Consider the following 15,183-nt stretch of genomic DNA (forward strand, 5'->3'; position numbering starts at 1 on the left):
ACACCCTGGGGTCCAGAGGATAAGTGAGAGGGCCGGAGCCATCGAACCCTTGACGCTACACTGCTTCGAGGTGGTATGATGACAGAGTCTGCTAGAGGCCGTCGTATCAAACCGAAAGAACCCGAGCATGCAAGGTCGGGATATCCAAGTTATAGAATCTGACAAAAGTGGACGGCGAGGACCAGCCGGCCGCCTCACAGATGTCCTTGATAGAGACACCACTAGACCAGGCTCATGAAGAGGCCATCCCTCTAGTAGAGTGAGCTCTAACTCTTATGGGGCACTCAAGGCCCATAGAGGAGTAACATAGAGCGATAGCTTCAACTATCCAACGCGAGAGGCGTTGCTTTGAGACCGAAGACCCTTTGGTGCGGCCACCAAAGCAGACAAAAAGTTGGTCAGATTGCCTGAACGGCTGCGACTGCTCAATGTAAATCCTCAAAGCCCTCACTGGGCAGAGTAAATCCAGCTCTCGCTCACCTGACAACGGAGGCAGAGCTGAGAGGGAAATTACCTGTGCTCTGAATGGCGTCGAGAGCACTTTAGGTACGTAGCCATGCCTGGGTTTTAAAATGACCTTAGAGTCATTGGGCCCAAACTCAAGGCATGCAGGGCTCACCGAGAGGGCCTGCAAATCGCCAACACGCTTGACCGATGCTAGAGCAAGTAGCAGAGCGGTTTTGAGCGTTAGGGGCCGAAGGTCAGCTGACCGCAGCGGTCCAAAGGGAGGGCTTCAACCGCCTCACGCTTGACCGATGCTAGAGCAAGTAGCAGAGCGGTTTTGAGCGTTAGGGGCCGAAGGTCAGCTGACCGCAGCGGTCCAAAGGGAGGGCTTCAGTCCTCCGTTTCAGAAGCCGCGAGTGACATGGAGTCGTCAAGCGGCTCGTCCTCCGATCCGCCGAAAGAGACGAGGTCGCTCGCTTCAGCCGAGGGACGCTACTCTGGGCGTGAGAAGAGGACAGGGGACGGCTCTCTCATTGGAGAGGGTGAGGCACGCAGGCACTGAGCCGGCGTGAGCTCACCCAAATCCGGGCGCTGAGCCCCTCTTCCCCGCTGTCTTTTCCTGGCCGGCTCGCGGGAGGAAAAAGACGGGAGGGCGCGAGGGGCAGGATTGCTTTCATTAAAGAAAGCAATCTGCGAGCGCAGAGAGGCGAGACTCATGCTCTCACAAAAGCAGCATGAAGTCTCAGTGAGTGCAGCCTCAGAATGGGGTTTACCCAGGCAGAAAACACACTCACCATGGCCGTCGTCATCATGCAGAGGGGCTCTGCATGTGCCACAGCTGTGGCGCGGCATGGCCGTCGCCGTTAAAACGGCGTTAGAAACGCTCTTTTAGAGCGGTGAAAACTGCTGGAAAAAGCTCTTTTACGATCGCCGGATGGCGGCAGGAGATCACTGAGAAGCGGCCGGAAGCGGGAAGCGGGCGGCCCAAGATCGGCGCTGAGAGCGGCTGTCTGCGAGAACGCCGTTGCTGCAGGCGGTCAGCGGTCTCAGCTGGTCCGCTGCGGTGCCTCTTCGACGGCGAGAGCTCATTCCAAGCGAAGGCGTTCAGCAGAGATCCAGCGAAGTGAAGTCGTCGCTGAAGGAGTAAGATCTGATTTCCTCTGCCGATTGCCTGCTTATATAGCCATTCGCCCCGCCCATTTTGGCGGGCTTTGGCGCCCTGCATCGCCACAGGCTCGCGCAGCTACGCAGCGCTGTCATTGGTTTAAAAAAGTTTACAGATTAAACCAATGGCAGTGCAGTTGCACTGCGTTATTGAAAAAAGGCTTCAGTATCGAGGAAAAAAGGAGCTTTTCCCCATACGCAGTATGAGTGAAGTATCGAAAGGGAACCAGAGTTTTTGGCTTCTGACGTCAGAGCCTGTGCTGTTATCTCTGCCTACTGGAAACTTTTTCAGGCTTCTTCATATTCTTTCCAGTTTAACAGAGGTTGGCATCCAGCTTATTGTTTTTTCAGGCTTCTGATTGAAGCGGGACAACACGCAGGAGGTGTTGCGTTTAATTAATGTTTATTTAATCACCAAACAGGCAAAAGTAATTTTCAAGAATGAACAAAAAGTGGCCTAGATGAGTCTGAGTTTCTAGATGAGTTTGATTTTTTTGTGTCAGCTGCATGGACATAACAATTTGCATGTATTTTAACATATCGTCCCCTTGGAATTATAAGGTTCTATCTGCATTCCGAGTAGTTTTGAGATTTTGAGCTTCAAAGTTTTTGCATTCCATTCGACTGTTTATATAAAAATTTGTTGTTTATTTAAATAAAAATTCCCAAAAATTTACAGAACATTAAAAAATCTGTCACATAATATAAATAAGTTGTCACTGAATAAGAATGTGAATAACTCGATTTTGTAAAAAAAAATGTCAGATAGAACCTTATAATTCCTAAGGGATGTCATTTGTTTTAAGAAATTTTAGCATCCTCTGAAGCTTGATGACAAACATACTGCTGTTCTCCACTAATGCTGCATCTACTGTAGTTAACAAATTATTAAAAAAATTATGTGGAAATGTACTGTATACACATCATCTTATCTGTTTTAAATCCTCATCTGAAGTGTGCCCTTTTGTGCAGCTCACATCTCACATAAAAATGAACAAAAAAGAAAAGGAAAAAAAAAGCAGCAAAGTTGATTGACACTAGAGTTCTACGTTAGACCCACCCTGAGTGATCTGTGAACAGTCTGCCATTGTTTCGACACCGAAGCAGGACTAGACAAGAATGGCTCCTAAGCGATTGAAGTATTCTGTTGTTGGATGTTATAATAAACATAGCAGTCGTGGCCTAACGGTTAGAGTGTTGGACTTGCAATCCAAGGGTTGTGAGTTCGTGTCTCGGGCTGGCAGCAATTGTAGGTGGGGGGAATGAATGTACAGTGCTCTCTCTACCTTCAATACCATGACATAGGTGCCCTTGAGCAAGGCACCGAGCCCCCAACTTCTCCCTGGGCGGCGCGGCATAAATGGCTGTGTGTGTTCACTGTTGTGTGTGTGCACTTTGGATGAATTAAACGCAGAGCATTAATTCCGAGTATGGGTCACCAAACTTGGCTCTATGTCACATCACTTTCATTTACTCCTGACATTTGAGCCACTGAAGATGCAGTGGAATCCTTTTGTTTTTGAAGGGAATACACCCCCCGATCTACCTAAATGCGTTTAGGTTTGCGCAAATCATATTTATCTAGCCTAACCCACAGGAGAAGTAAGGTTCTTTTATAAGTCTTTTCAAATGGCCTATCTTACTAACGTGCTAGTTAGCAAGTTTCATGGCTCAGAGAAAAAGGCTTGTCACCCCATGGAAGAGAGCCATTCCCAAGCCTGCTGGCCGTTCCTAAGTCTAACCCGCCAGCTGTTTCTCAATCAAGCCTGCCAGCCATTCCTCAGTCAAATGCCTCAGTTATATCATGCCATGTACTTTTCTGTATGTTTTTCCATCCCTGGTGTGTGTATAACAAGCAAATAAAGTCTAATATTATCCAAAGCAGCTCCGTGCAGAAAGGCGGGCTCGAAACGGCAGAATTGTTCTCAGTACAGTGTTTGCAGCTGAAGTTAGTGCCGCTGGCGGAGTGATATATTTGTTAGTTATTTACATTACATTTTATAGCACGCGATCTTGTATATCATGAGCGCGTGCTATAAAATGTACTGTAAATAATTAGAAGAGTTTAATTTATCGCGCGCAAATTTCCGCATACGTCTCCGTCAAACACCTGTAAGTTAATTCTCCTCCAGCATTTTGCAACATTTTAGATTATATGGACAGTTTGTGTTTATCTTATTGTTTTTAACAGCATAATAAGCAAACTAACAAACAATATTCTCTGTCGTGTGTCTAAATAACTGCTGTCCGGGGGATGCATTTTTTTCCAGTTTTCAAGTACTTTTTCAGAAGTTAGCTCTGTGGCTAGTAAGTTGTTATGCTGTTCATTTTGTTTGTAGAAACAACATTGTATCGCTTCACATGTTTGACAGCTCTGGCGTGACGAGACGCGAAAAAATGATGTACATGTATTAAAAACGCTGTGTGTTCAGTGATACAGTGTGGAGACTTTTGTGTTCCTTCAACCACACACACAAAAAAAATACACTTATACTGGTGAAATCTTTCCTTTTGAATTAAATACAACATTATTAATGATTAGATTTTGAAATCCACCAGCCACAGTGGGCGGTGGACAAAAAAGTTAATTTCCATACCTGATGTGAAGACAGCAGAGGAGCGCACTCACTCAGTGAAGCACAGTGGAGTACATTGCTTTGTTAACTTTGTGGTTTATTATTTTGAGTCATATGGGATGCAGTAACACACGGCCCTCTCACAATATATTGCTTTACAGATCTATCAATTTTGCTGCTCAGAAATATTCAGACAAACATGCAGCACGTAACAGCAGATTTGTGCTCCAGCGCGGTTAGCGCTCACACTCACTAATCTATATATAGCTGAATCGTGCTTTGGCCCACCTCTTCCAACCGAGCCAGTGACTGCTAAACAGAGCGATCACACTAGTCAAACGAACCAGGCTTTGGGGGTCAAATGCAGGGTTGGGGAGTAACGGAATACATGTAACGGCGTTACGTAATCAGGATACAAAAATCCAGTAACTGTAATCCGTTACAGTTACGTCAAAAGATGTAGTAATCAGATTATAGTTACATTTTTAAAAAAGGGGGAATACTTTCAGGATTACAATGGTTTCATTGAAAACTAAATAAATCAGTATTTTGGCATAATAACACTATATTAAGCGCAGCTTGATTAATGACTCACGCGAGTCACGTGTGCCACTCGCTGGTGCATGCTCAAATAACAGCTGTCTTCAATCTCCTCAGACGCAGATTGAATTACTGCCGCAAAAATGCGTTCGTTTTATGGAAATTCCGCTGCTATTTTGTTTAAAAATAAGAAAATGCAAACAACGTTGTACAGTGAAACTGTGCCTTCCAGCAACGAAAACACTTTCTTCATCGAAGGATTCGACATCAAACCTAAAGAAGCATTTTCACTTTAAAAAATTAGTTTTATATTTGCAAAGAGAGAGAGAAAAAAAATATTTGTATTCTCTGTATTCCTATTGAATAAATATTTTCCATTTTTTCTTAAAATTGTTCTTATTATATTTTCATTGAATTTTTTTTATTTGTATTCTCTATTTTCCTGTTGAATAAACATTTCCCTAAAATTCTTTCTTATTATATTTTCTTCAAAATAAAACAAAATAATCTGTAATATCAATACCATGCACTAGATGTCTGTATAGTCCTTTACATGTATATTAATTCAGGGCTGTGAAATTCTTAATTAATAAATGTTGTTGTTTTTAAAAAATAATATTCTACCTTGAAGTAATCCAAAAGTAATCAGTTACATTACTTTCATATTGTGGTACTTGGATTACGTTACTGAATACTTTTTTTATGAAGTAATTAGTAACTGTAACTGAATACATTTTTAAAGTAACCCTCCCAAGCCTGGTCAAATGTGCTTCAACACAGTTAAGACTGCCTAGTGTGAGCACACCCTAAATATTTTCCTGCATCCTGCACACACAAGTCTCTACCCACCCATCAAGTGTTGTCTGCTCTGCTGCATTGGATCCCATGATCATGCAGGTCTCTACTCATGTTATCGAGGCTCTGGACTCTGAGCATAACTTGTTTTTCTATAACAAACTATAAAACATGTTAATGTCCTGACAGCTTGTTTTATATTTAATTTAATTCTATTAATGTTATAAGCTGAGATTTACTAGAAATATTTTAACTGCCACTATGTAAAAGGAATACTGCTGTAAAAAAGCACCTTATTTGTTTAAAGAGTTTGCAAACCAAATGTTATTGTAATTTTGTTCATATAGCAGTACTTTTAAATGAAAAAAGAGCGCAATACACTACTTTTGAATGCATTATTAGTTTTGTGCATAGCAATGTGATTAATCACAGACAATCATGTGATCAATTGTGATTTAAAATATGTTTTCCTGATCATTGATGTTCTTTCTCTGGTACTCTCTGTAGTTTCTCGACAAATCAGAGGATGTTCTCTTGAAGCACCAAGCCAGCATCAATGAGCTGAAGCGTGCCCTCAGGGAGCCCAACAGCAAACTGATGAACCGGGAAAAACGTCTGTCAGGGACATCCCCAGACGGCATTCCAGAGAAGAAGGCTGTGAGTATGGAAATACTGCATTAGGACAGAATATTAATACATGTGCTGAAACTTGGTTTAATCTATACTTTCTTGTTTGGTTGCGATCATCACATATATGTGCATCATGCTGTAAACACTTTATTGATTGTGTGCAAAGTCTTTTCCCTCAACTGACAAGGAAAATCCTATCAGTTCAGTAGTTACGAATTTTGGAACAATTTTGCATTGACTAGTCCAGTAAAAGTAAAAATAGCTAGTATTATGTGGTGTGGGTGTAGTTGATATTGTAATACTAATTGTTGTTTGCTAATACGGATTTTTGTTTTACCAGATATAATGCATTTGACATGTATGTCATGTTGCTTTAACTTTCTAATTTGTAATGTTTTAATTCAGTTATCTACTATGTTGCATTGTGTTGTGCTGTTGTATTTAATGGTTTCCCAAGTCATTATTGCTGCTGTGTTTTCATTATACTGATTCATCCTTTCATGTTTGTTTATATGCTGTGTTAATTTTATTTGTATTGCTATTTCTTATCTTTTTCATATTTTTTCATCATCTTAAATTGCTCTTTAAATGTTCATAATATTAGATGATTTTTGGTTTATTCTCTTTTCCTTTTTTTTTTTCCTTTTTCTTTGAGCTGGCCATCTATGAGCAGGCTGTTGGTGCAGGGGTAGGGGAACCTGACAACAGCCTCTCTGTGGAGGGCTTCATCCAGAAGACTCTAGTAACTTCATATGAGTTTCCTTTGACATTTGAAATTCAGTAATGGTTACTGATTGATGACAAGTTAAAGAACTAACAATTTTAATTTATATGATTAAATAGGGCTCTGAAGAATGGGTGTTGCTCAACTTTGAAATGGAGGTGAAAGGAAAGTACAAAGCTAGTACACCTACACATTATCTGGTCATTGATCCCCTTCAAAAGGAGGAGACAGAAAAACAACAGGACATTACCAAGATGACACACGTTGACCTAAAGAGAGAGGACAGTGATGAAACACAATTGCACATGAAGACATTTCAATCCTCAAAAATATCACTAATGGACAAGTCAAGTGAATCTAAGGAAAATGTCATCACGGGGGAAGATGCCACAACAAAGATTAAATTTAAACTGTCTCATGAAATATCACAAAAAGAGCCTACACCACTTGCTAAGTCTCAGCCTAACAATAAGATTACAATTACAGACATCCTGGAGGAGAGTTCTCAACATAAAGTCAGAAGGGAAAAAAGACCTCAAAGCTTAAACTTGGGCAAGTCAAGGGACTTTGTGTATGAGACAGAAGCCAAAGGTTCAAACATCACACACAATAGTGTTGAGTCTGATGAGGACAACAATACTGAACTTATAAAGGAGACTGTGATATGTCATCTTGAAAATTTCAGCACAAGAAAAGAAACACTGACATCAACCATTGCTGAAAAGGTAAATAAGCCAGCCACAAATACATATGCTGCAACACGGATTAAAGAAAATGCAGAGTTTGACAAAGTAATGGGAAAAAACTTGCAAATTCCCAATCAGGGAGCAAGAAATATGCATGAATGTTTGAATGATTCAGGAAAGTCTGATGATGCAAGAAAATGTGTATAATGTCAAGAGAAGCTATCCGACGAAGTGAAGATTATGAACATTGAAGGCAAACAAGAAAACCAAGATTCATTCTGTGGCCCTGACAAAGAAGAGCAGGAAAGTTTTAAGACTGATATCAGATTTGAATTCATGAATGTCCTCATGATTGATAATAGTGATAATCAAGGTAAATCTGTTAAAGCAAAGAAGAAAGAAACAGAAGATTTGGGTCTTGAAAAGAAGATAAGCAATTTTGAACTGGAAGAATCTGCAGAAATCCAACTGGCCATGGAACTGAGAAAAACTAGCCAGAGAGTTACTGAACATGTGAGAACATATATAACAAGAAGTGTTCCATTAACACTCACTTAGAGAGTGAGGAGCCAAAGCAACAAAGATGACCTAGATATTGGACAAGGTTCTGAACTAATGAAAATAAATGTTAAAAGATACAGTATGAATGAATCTTTCGTGAGACACTTTGACCCCTGTAAGTTCGAAAACAGGAACACTAGCTATTTCAATAAAAACTGCACCACAAGTATAGTGAAAGGTAATATAAGTCAGGAATTGTCTTAAGCTATCAAAGACATATGTGTGTGCTCAGAGCATCAAGCGATAAAGAGTCTTGAGAGTTCACCAAAAGAAAGGGGTATACGGAATGAAGACTCTACAAAACATACCAGCAGAATAGTCCAGAGAGGAGATCTGCATACTGATGAGAGAATTTCAGAACTTCATTTCTCCAGACAGACAGTTAACCAAAAAAATATCCCTCCAACACCTCCAGTCAAAACAAAGAAAGCAAGAGAATCAGGTTTCTTTCTGCGCAATAGTCACATTTTCAGCAAAGACCCAACTCTTGAAGCCAACAAAAAGAACCTTCTGGTAATCAACATGGCATTTATTTATTTTTTATTAAAATTTTCAGTCACTGGACAAACAAGTTTTATACAAACTTAATATTGATTTACACATTCATTGATTTTCTTTTAATAATTTAAACATACTTGTGTTTACAGTAAATGTAAACCATACTGTTTGCTTGCCCATTAAGAGAGGGGTTAGATAATACTACAGTTTAACCATTAATGAGTAGTTTTCTGTTTAATATGCAGTCAACTACACCAAAAATATATATATATTTATATTAAAACTATTTCATCAATATTTGTATAATTTGTGTCTGAAGCATGTGTGAAAACACTCCAATCCCATTGGGCCATGCACCCTGTGATGTCATTAGGAGGGCACCCAGAAGTATAAGATGGTGTCGGTAATGCACTTCATCAACTTCTTTGTCTGAAGGAGACATGATACAGGAAGGCACAAGGCATGGCAAGGGGACGCAGTGTCTCATTCCCTCTCAGGAAACCATAGTTTCATGCATAGCCCCAAAATGTTCCTCTTCATGAGAACTTCACACTGCATCCCCAAGGGGTCATTTTGGACAACAAAATACCAACCACACCATGCCCTGGTGCATGCCTGACCACCAAGAATAGTGGTAAACATACACTGGAGATGGGGTGGCCTAAGAGAGAGAGGGCAAACACTAAGCACTAAGGGGTCTAAGAAAGTGCCTGCTATCAGCTCGCCTCTTCTCTATCTCCTTCCTGAAATACTCTCTACTCTCTTTAGCATCATGCCTCCTGTGTGCCCTACTCCTGGAAGGGGGAGGAGCATAAGTGGCCACGCTAGATTTCTGGTCCTGTCTGTGATAGGACCAGCCCCCTCAAAGGTTTTGGAATATGATCTAGAATGATCAGGCATGTACCTCTTGAAGTCTGCAGACTGTGCCCTCGCCTCCCTAAACTTTTCGACCAATGCCTCAACAGATGTGCCAAAAAGCCCAGAGGATGGGAGTGGAGCATCAAAGAAAATGTCCTTCTACTTTCTCCCAATGTCCACTAGATTTAACCACAAACACCTCTGTTTCTCATGCCCACAACCAACTCCAGTCTCTTAGTAGCACTTATACTATTATCTTCTTGTATGCGGAGCTGGCCCAGTGGGATGACTCGGTGCACACACTTTCCTCGTCATCACCTACTACATCCACGCCCTCGTCTGGACGATGCCAGCAGCTTACAACAGTGCCCCCCGCCCACTAATATTGGAACCCTTGTTAAATATAAGCAAAGGTGGCTGTGGAAATAAATCTGCATTCTTTATCCTTTTGATCTTTCATTCAAAAAATGTAAACCTTTCATTAAAGTAAAACGTTGAAATTGAGGGAAACTTATATTATGAAAAACTTTTTCTATAGTTCACGTTTGCCACAGTTATTGGCACCCAATTATTGCAATGTCCTTTCCAAAGATAACAGTTCTGAGTTTTCTCCTATAATGCCTGAAGAGTTTGGAGAAGACCTGACAAGAGAGCCATTCCTTCAACCAGAATCTCTCCAGGTCCTTCAGATTACCAGCTTCATTCTAGTGCTTCTTCTCTTCAGGTCACCCCACTTATTTTCTAAAGAGTTCAGGTCAGGAAACTGAGACTTTTTCTGTGACAAAAAGCTTCATTTTATGCTCAGTGAAAAAATTTCGGTTGACTTTTTATGTTTGTTTTGGATCATTGTTCTGATGGAAGATCTAAACATGGTCCATTATAAGATTTCTTACAGAGGCAGTCAGGTTTAGATTTCTTATCTGTTGGTATCTGATAGAATCCATGATCCCATGCATCTGAACAAGATGTCCAGGACCTCCGGCAAAAAAAATGGGCCCACAACATTGAAGATCCAGCAGTATATTAAACTGTGGGCATTAGGTACTTTGTACCTCTGTTTGCACCAAACCCATCTGCTGGGTTTGCTGCTAAAAAGCTCTTTTTTGTTGTTGTTGTTTTTTTTCATCTGACCATGGAAGTCAGTCCCATTGGAAGTTCCAGTCATGTCTGACAACTGACTATGCTGGAGTTTGTTGTAATACAATCCCATTTGAATAACATGTGGCGATGTAGGGGCTGTTTGAATCATTATTTTATTTTTATTTATTTATTTATTTATTTTTGGCCTTTTGACCCCAAGACCCAACTAATTTCTGCAATTCTCCAGCTGTGATTCTTGGAGAGTCCCTGAACATATCAGGTCCCTAAGAAGGGAATGCAGAAGATGTGAATGGAAATGGATGAAAGATTAGTTACAAATGTCTTGTGAAATGTTGATAGAACATTTGTGAAATTTCACAAATGTTATTGAGAAAAATCGCCAAAATCCGAGAGTTCTTTTTTCAACTATTGACTCTGATCTGAACCCTAAATTAGAGGTGTCTGCCGATAAGTCTGGTGAATTATTTGAAAGCTTTATACAATTCATTGTTGGTTGAATATTAGTGGTTCGAAATGATATACAACAGTGTACATCTGTAGTTCAGTCCTTGTCAAAAAAAGAAAATATGGATAAGAACATTCTTTGCAACTATAGACTTAAGACCTATGGACCTCTCTAAACTTCCATTTCTGGCCAAGATTGTGAAGAAATGTATTCTTATTCAATTGGAATCATTTCTTGATGAAAATTATATTTGTGAAGTATTTGGTCAGGTTTTAAGAAGCATCATTGACAGAACGTCTCGGTTACGTACGTAACCCTCGTTCCCTGATGGAGGGAACGGAGACGTTATGTCGACCGACAAATGGGGTCTCACTTGGGAGGCCAATCATCTCTGATTTTAAGAGAAAACGCCAATGAAATTGGCAAGTGAATTAACACACCTGAGCCACTCCCCGTGCCAGCGGGTATAAATAGGGCGACAGGTGCATCCACTCATTAGGTTTTACGCTGAGGAGCCGAGAATGTGTCCCGGCAACAGCGAATGGTTCAAGGTTGTGGCATGGGGACATAACGTCTCCGTTCCCTCCATCAGGGAACGAGGGTTACGTACGTAACCGAGCCGTTCCCTATCTGTCGGTCACTACGAGTTATGTCGACCGACAAATGGGGTCCTATGGAAAACGCCATAACCTGAACCTCGTCACAACCCTGAGGCGCTGCAATTGTTGACAAGCCTTGGCGTGCCACAAAAGCTACGCTTAAGGTCGTAACCTTCCCAAAGCCCCAGCGCAAATTCAATGACCTTGGTACCGAAGGGGCCAAAGGGTGAGTACATCGCTGCTGGAGAAGGCCATGCTGCTGTTCCGCCCACATAAAGTAAATGGAAGGGATTTCAACCTTCAGTGAAAGATTGCTTCAAATCTTCCCTATTTGTTCTTTCAGCTGGCAAGACAATGGGGAAGCGAGCCTTTAGGAAAGGTCGCTACGGAGACCACATCCTACCCGTAGGGAGGTGACATGTGGATACCGATATGGACTGACCCAGGGGGCAGTACTACATATGGAAAGGGTCTCTGAGGCAGGTCCTACCTTGGAGTAGGGATGGAACGGCTGCCAGAAGAGACTGACAGAGCGATCTGTCAAGGGAAGACACGGGTTTGCCAAGAGGGAAACCTTACCGTGGAAGAATACACATATGGGATTACCCGTAGGGAACCCAGCCATATGGACACCTAGCCCAGTACAGGGGCTGACCGGCTCCGGGCATGCTAACGCCAGTACTGGGCCTGGCGACAGACTGCTCCGCCAAGTCTGACGCCGAGGGTGCTGGAGGATGCTCGACCAGGGTACGCCAACCGGGGAACTCTACTGGGAGAAGAAGGCGCTCACATCCCCGTGTTAGGGGGAATGGCGCAGCAAGCGAGACACCCAGCCAGCCCTTCCCGCCAATTACCTGTTACCCAACACACGGGAGGAAACTGGCTCTACACGGAGGTTGTAAAACCTCGCAAAGGTGTTAGGTGTCGCCCAGCCCACAGCTCGACAAATGTCTGCCAGAGAGGCGCCGTGCGCCAACGCATAGGAGGAGGCCACACTCCGTGTGGAGTGGGCCCTCACCCCCAGGGGGCACGGCTCGCCTTGGGAATGGTAAGCCAAGGCGATGGCGTCCACTATCCAGTGGGCCAACCTCTGCTTAGAGACAGCCGTCCCCTTCTGCTGACCTCCAAAGCAGACCAGGAGCTGCTCAGAGCTTCTGAAGCTCTGGGTGCGGTCCACGTATATGCGAAGCGCTCTTACGGGACACAGCAACGACAAGGCTGGATCTGCCTCCTCCAGGGGCAGCGCTTGCAGGTTCACCACCTGGTCTCGGAAGGGAGTGGTGGGAACCTTGGGCACGTATCCAGGCCGGGGTCTCAGGACAACGTGAGAGTAGGCCGGCCCGAACACAAGGCACTCTTCACTTACCGAAAATGCTTGGAGGTCCCCGACCCTCTTGATGGAAGTGAGCGCGATCAGGAGCGCTGTCTTGAGAGACAGGAAATTCAGCTCAACCGAATCCAGCGGCTCAAAGGGACCCCTCTGAAGTCCCGCCAGGACAATAGAGAGGTCCCAGGAGGGAATCAGGGGTGTCCTAGGAGGATGTAACCTTCTGGCACCCCTCAGGAACCTAACGATCAGGTCATGCCTCCCCAGGGACCGGCCGTCCACTGCATCGTGATGTGCTGCAATGGCAGCCACATACACCTTCAGGGTGGAGGGTGACAGCCCACGCTCCAGCCTACCTTGCAGGAAAGAAAGCACGACTCTGACCGGGCATCTCCGGGGGTCTTCTCGGTGAGAAGAACACCAATTCGTGAACAGACTCCACTTCAGAGCATAGGCCTGCCTCGTAGAAGGGGCTCTAGCCTGAGTGATAGTGTCTACCACCGCTGGGGGCAGATCACTTAGGTCTGCCGCGTCCCATCTAGAAGCCACACGTGGAGGTTCCAGAGATCTGGACGCGGGTGCCAAATGGTGCCAAGCCCCTGAGAGAGAAGGTCTCTCCTCAGGGGGATGCGCCAGGGAGGGGCTGTCACGAGGAGCATGAGTTCCGAAAACCAGGTCCGGGTGGGCCAGTAAGGCGCAACCAACAGGACCTGTTCCTCGTCCTCCCTGACCTTGCACAGTGTCTGTGCGAGCAGGCTCACTGGGGGAAACGCATACTTGCGTAAAGCCCGAGGCCAGCTGTGTGCCAGTGCATCTGTGCCCAGGGGGGCCTGGGACAGGGAATAGTACAGCTGGCAGTGGGAGGACTCGTGGGAAGCAAACAGGTCTACCTGGGCTTCCCCGAATCGACTCCAGATCAGCTGGACCGTCTGGGGATGGAGTCGCCATTCCCCGGGGAAAGTGAGCTGTCGTGAGAGCGCAACATCCTGAACGGGAGCTTGTGTAGGGCCCGATTCAAGACTCGCAGATCCAGGATAGGTCGAAGGCCACCGCTCTTCTTGGGCATGATGAAGTAAGGGCTGTAAAACCCCGTCCTCATCTCGGCTGGAGGGACCAGCTCGATTGCATCCTTCGTCAGGAGGACAGCAATCTCCTCGCGCAAGACAGGGGCGTCCTGGACTGCCACCGAAGTCTCAAGCACGCCATTGAACTTGGGGGGTCGCCGGGCGAATTGAATCGCATAGCCGAGTCGAACCGTCCGGATGAGCCAGCGTGACGGGTTGGGCAGCGCAAGCCACGCTCCCAGATACCGTACAAGTGGCACCAAAGGGACAGTCGACATACCCGCAGTGGTGCAGCGATGGGGAGTCGTGCCGGAAGGCCCAGAAGGCACTGCATCCTGGGTCATCGCAACCACACTCCCCGTGTTCCCGGAGGAACTGGCCAGAGACGCGTGGAGAGTTCAGCCAGTGGCGGAACAGAACAAAACAGAAACTGAAGATTCTCCACCCGGCCCTCCTCCGGGGGAAGGAGTGGCGCTGTCTTCGCCATCTCCTGAAGAGCAGTTCTCCGCATCTCCGAGTTGCCCGTGTCAGGGCTGCTTGGTCGACTTCTTGGAGGACTTCGCAGCCGGGAGTGACACGGGGGGCGCCGCTCTCCTGCGCGGGGCTCGACGCGCCGGCCTCGAAGAACTCTCAGCACGGGGCGGAGCTGACGGACCTTCGTTGCCCGTAAGGCGAAGTCAGTCGCCGTGCGCAGCTCCTGCATCAACCCCGGGTCGGTACCACCCTCGTGCATAGCTTTGAGTGCCTTGGCTTGGTGTACCTGCAGGATAGCCATGGCATGCAGGGCAGAGGCAGCTTGGCCCGCAGCACTGTAAGCCTTGGCAGCGAGTGCGGCCGTCAGCTTACAGGCCTTGGACGGGAGATGCGGACGATTCCTCCAAGTGGCGGCGTTTTGTGGGCACAAGTGCACCGCAACCGCCCTCTCCACCTGGGGAACCTCCACGTACCCCCTGGCTGCCCCGCCATCGAGGGTGGTGAGGATGGAAGAGGGAGAAGAGCGGCTTCTGGCCGTGAAAGGGGCCGTCCACGACTTCGTCACCTCTTCATGCACCTCCGGGAAGAAAGGCACCGGAGCAGAACGAGGTTGTGAGCCGCGTCCCGCGCCGAGAAACCAATCATCCAGCCGTGAGGGCTCGGGACTGGGCGGTGTAGTCACCTCCAGTCCGATACT

General features: G+C 45.2%; 1 protein-coding gene across 6 annotated transcripts in view; it reads left to right on the forward strand.

Annotated features, from left to right (window-relative positions):
* LOC113100533 (band 4.1-like protein 1) overlaps nucleotides 1–15,183 on the forward strand; it is a gene marked incomplete at its 5' end in the record, with an annotated part of 153,550 nt that overhangs the window by 76,043 nt on the left and 62,324 nt on the right. For all 6 annotated transcript variants that reach the window (XM_026265214.1, XM_026265218.1, XM_026265215.1 and 3 more), the window contains 1 exon segment: nucleotides 6,027–6,176. In XM_026265214.1, coding sequence (XP_026120999.1) covers nucleotides 6,027–6,176 — 150 coding nt within the window.

Source organism: Carassius auratus, unplaced genomic scaffold, assembly GCF_003368295.1.
Source record: "Carassius auratus strain Wakin unplaced genomic scaffold, ASM336829v1 scaf_tig00217296, whole genome shotgun sequence".
Classification (NCBI taxonomy): Eukaryota; Metazoa; Chordata; class Actinopteri; order Cypriniformes; family Cyprinidae; genus Carassius; species Carassius auratus.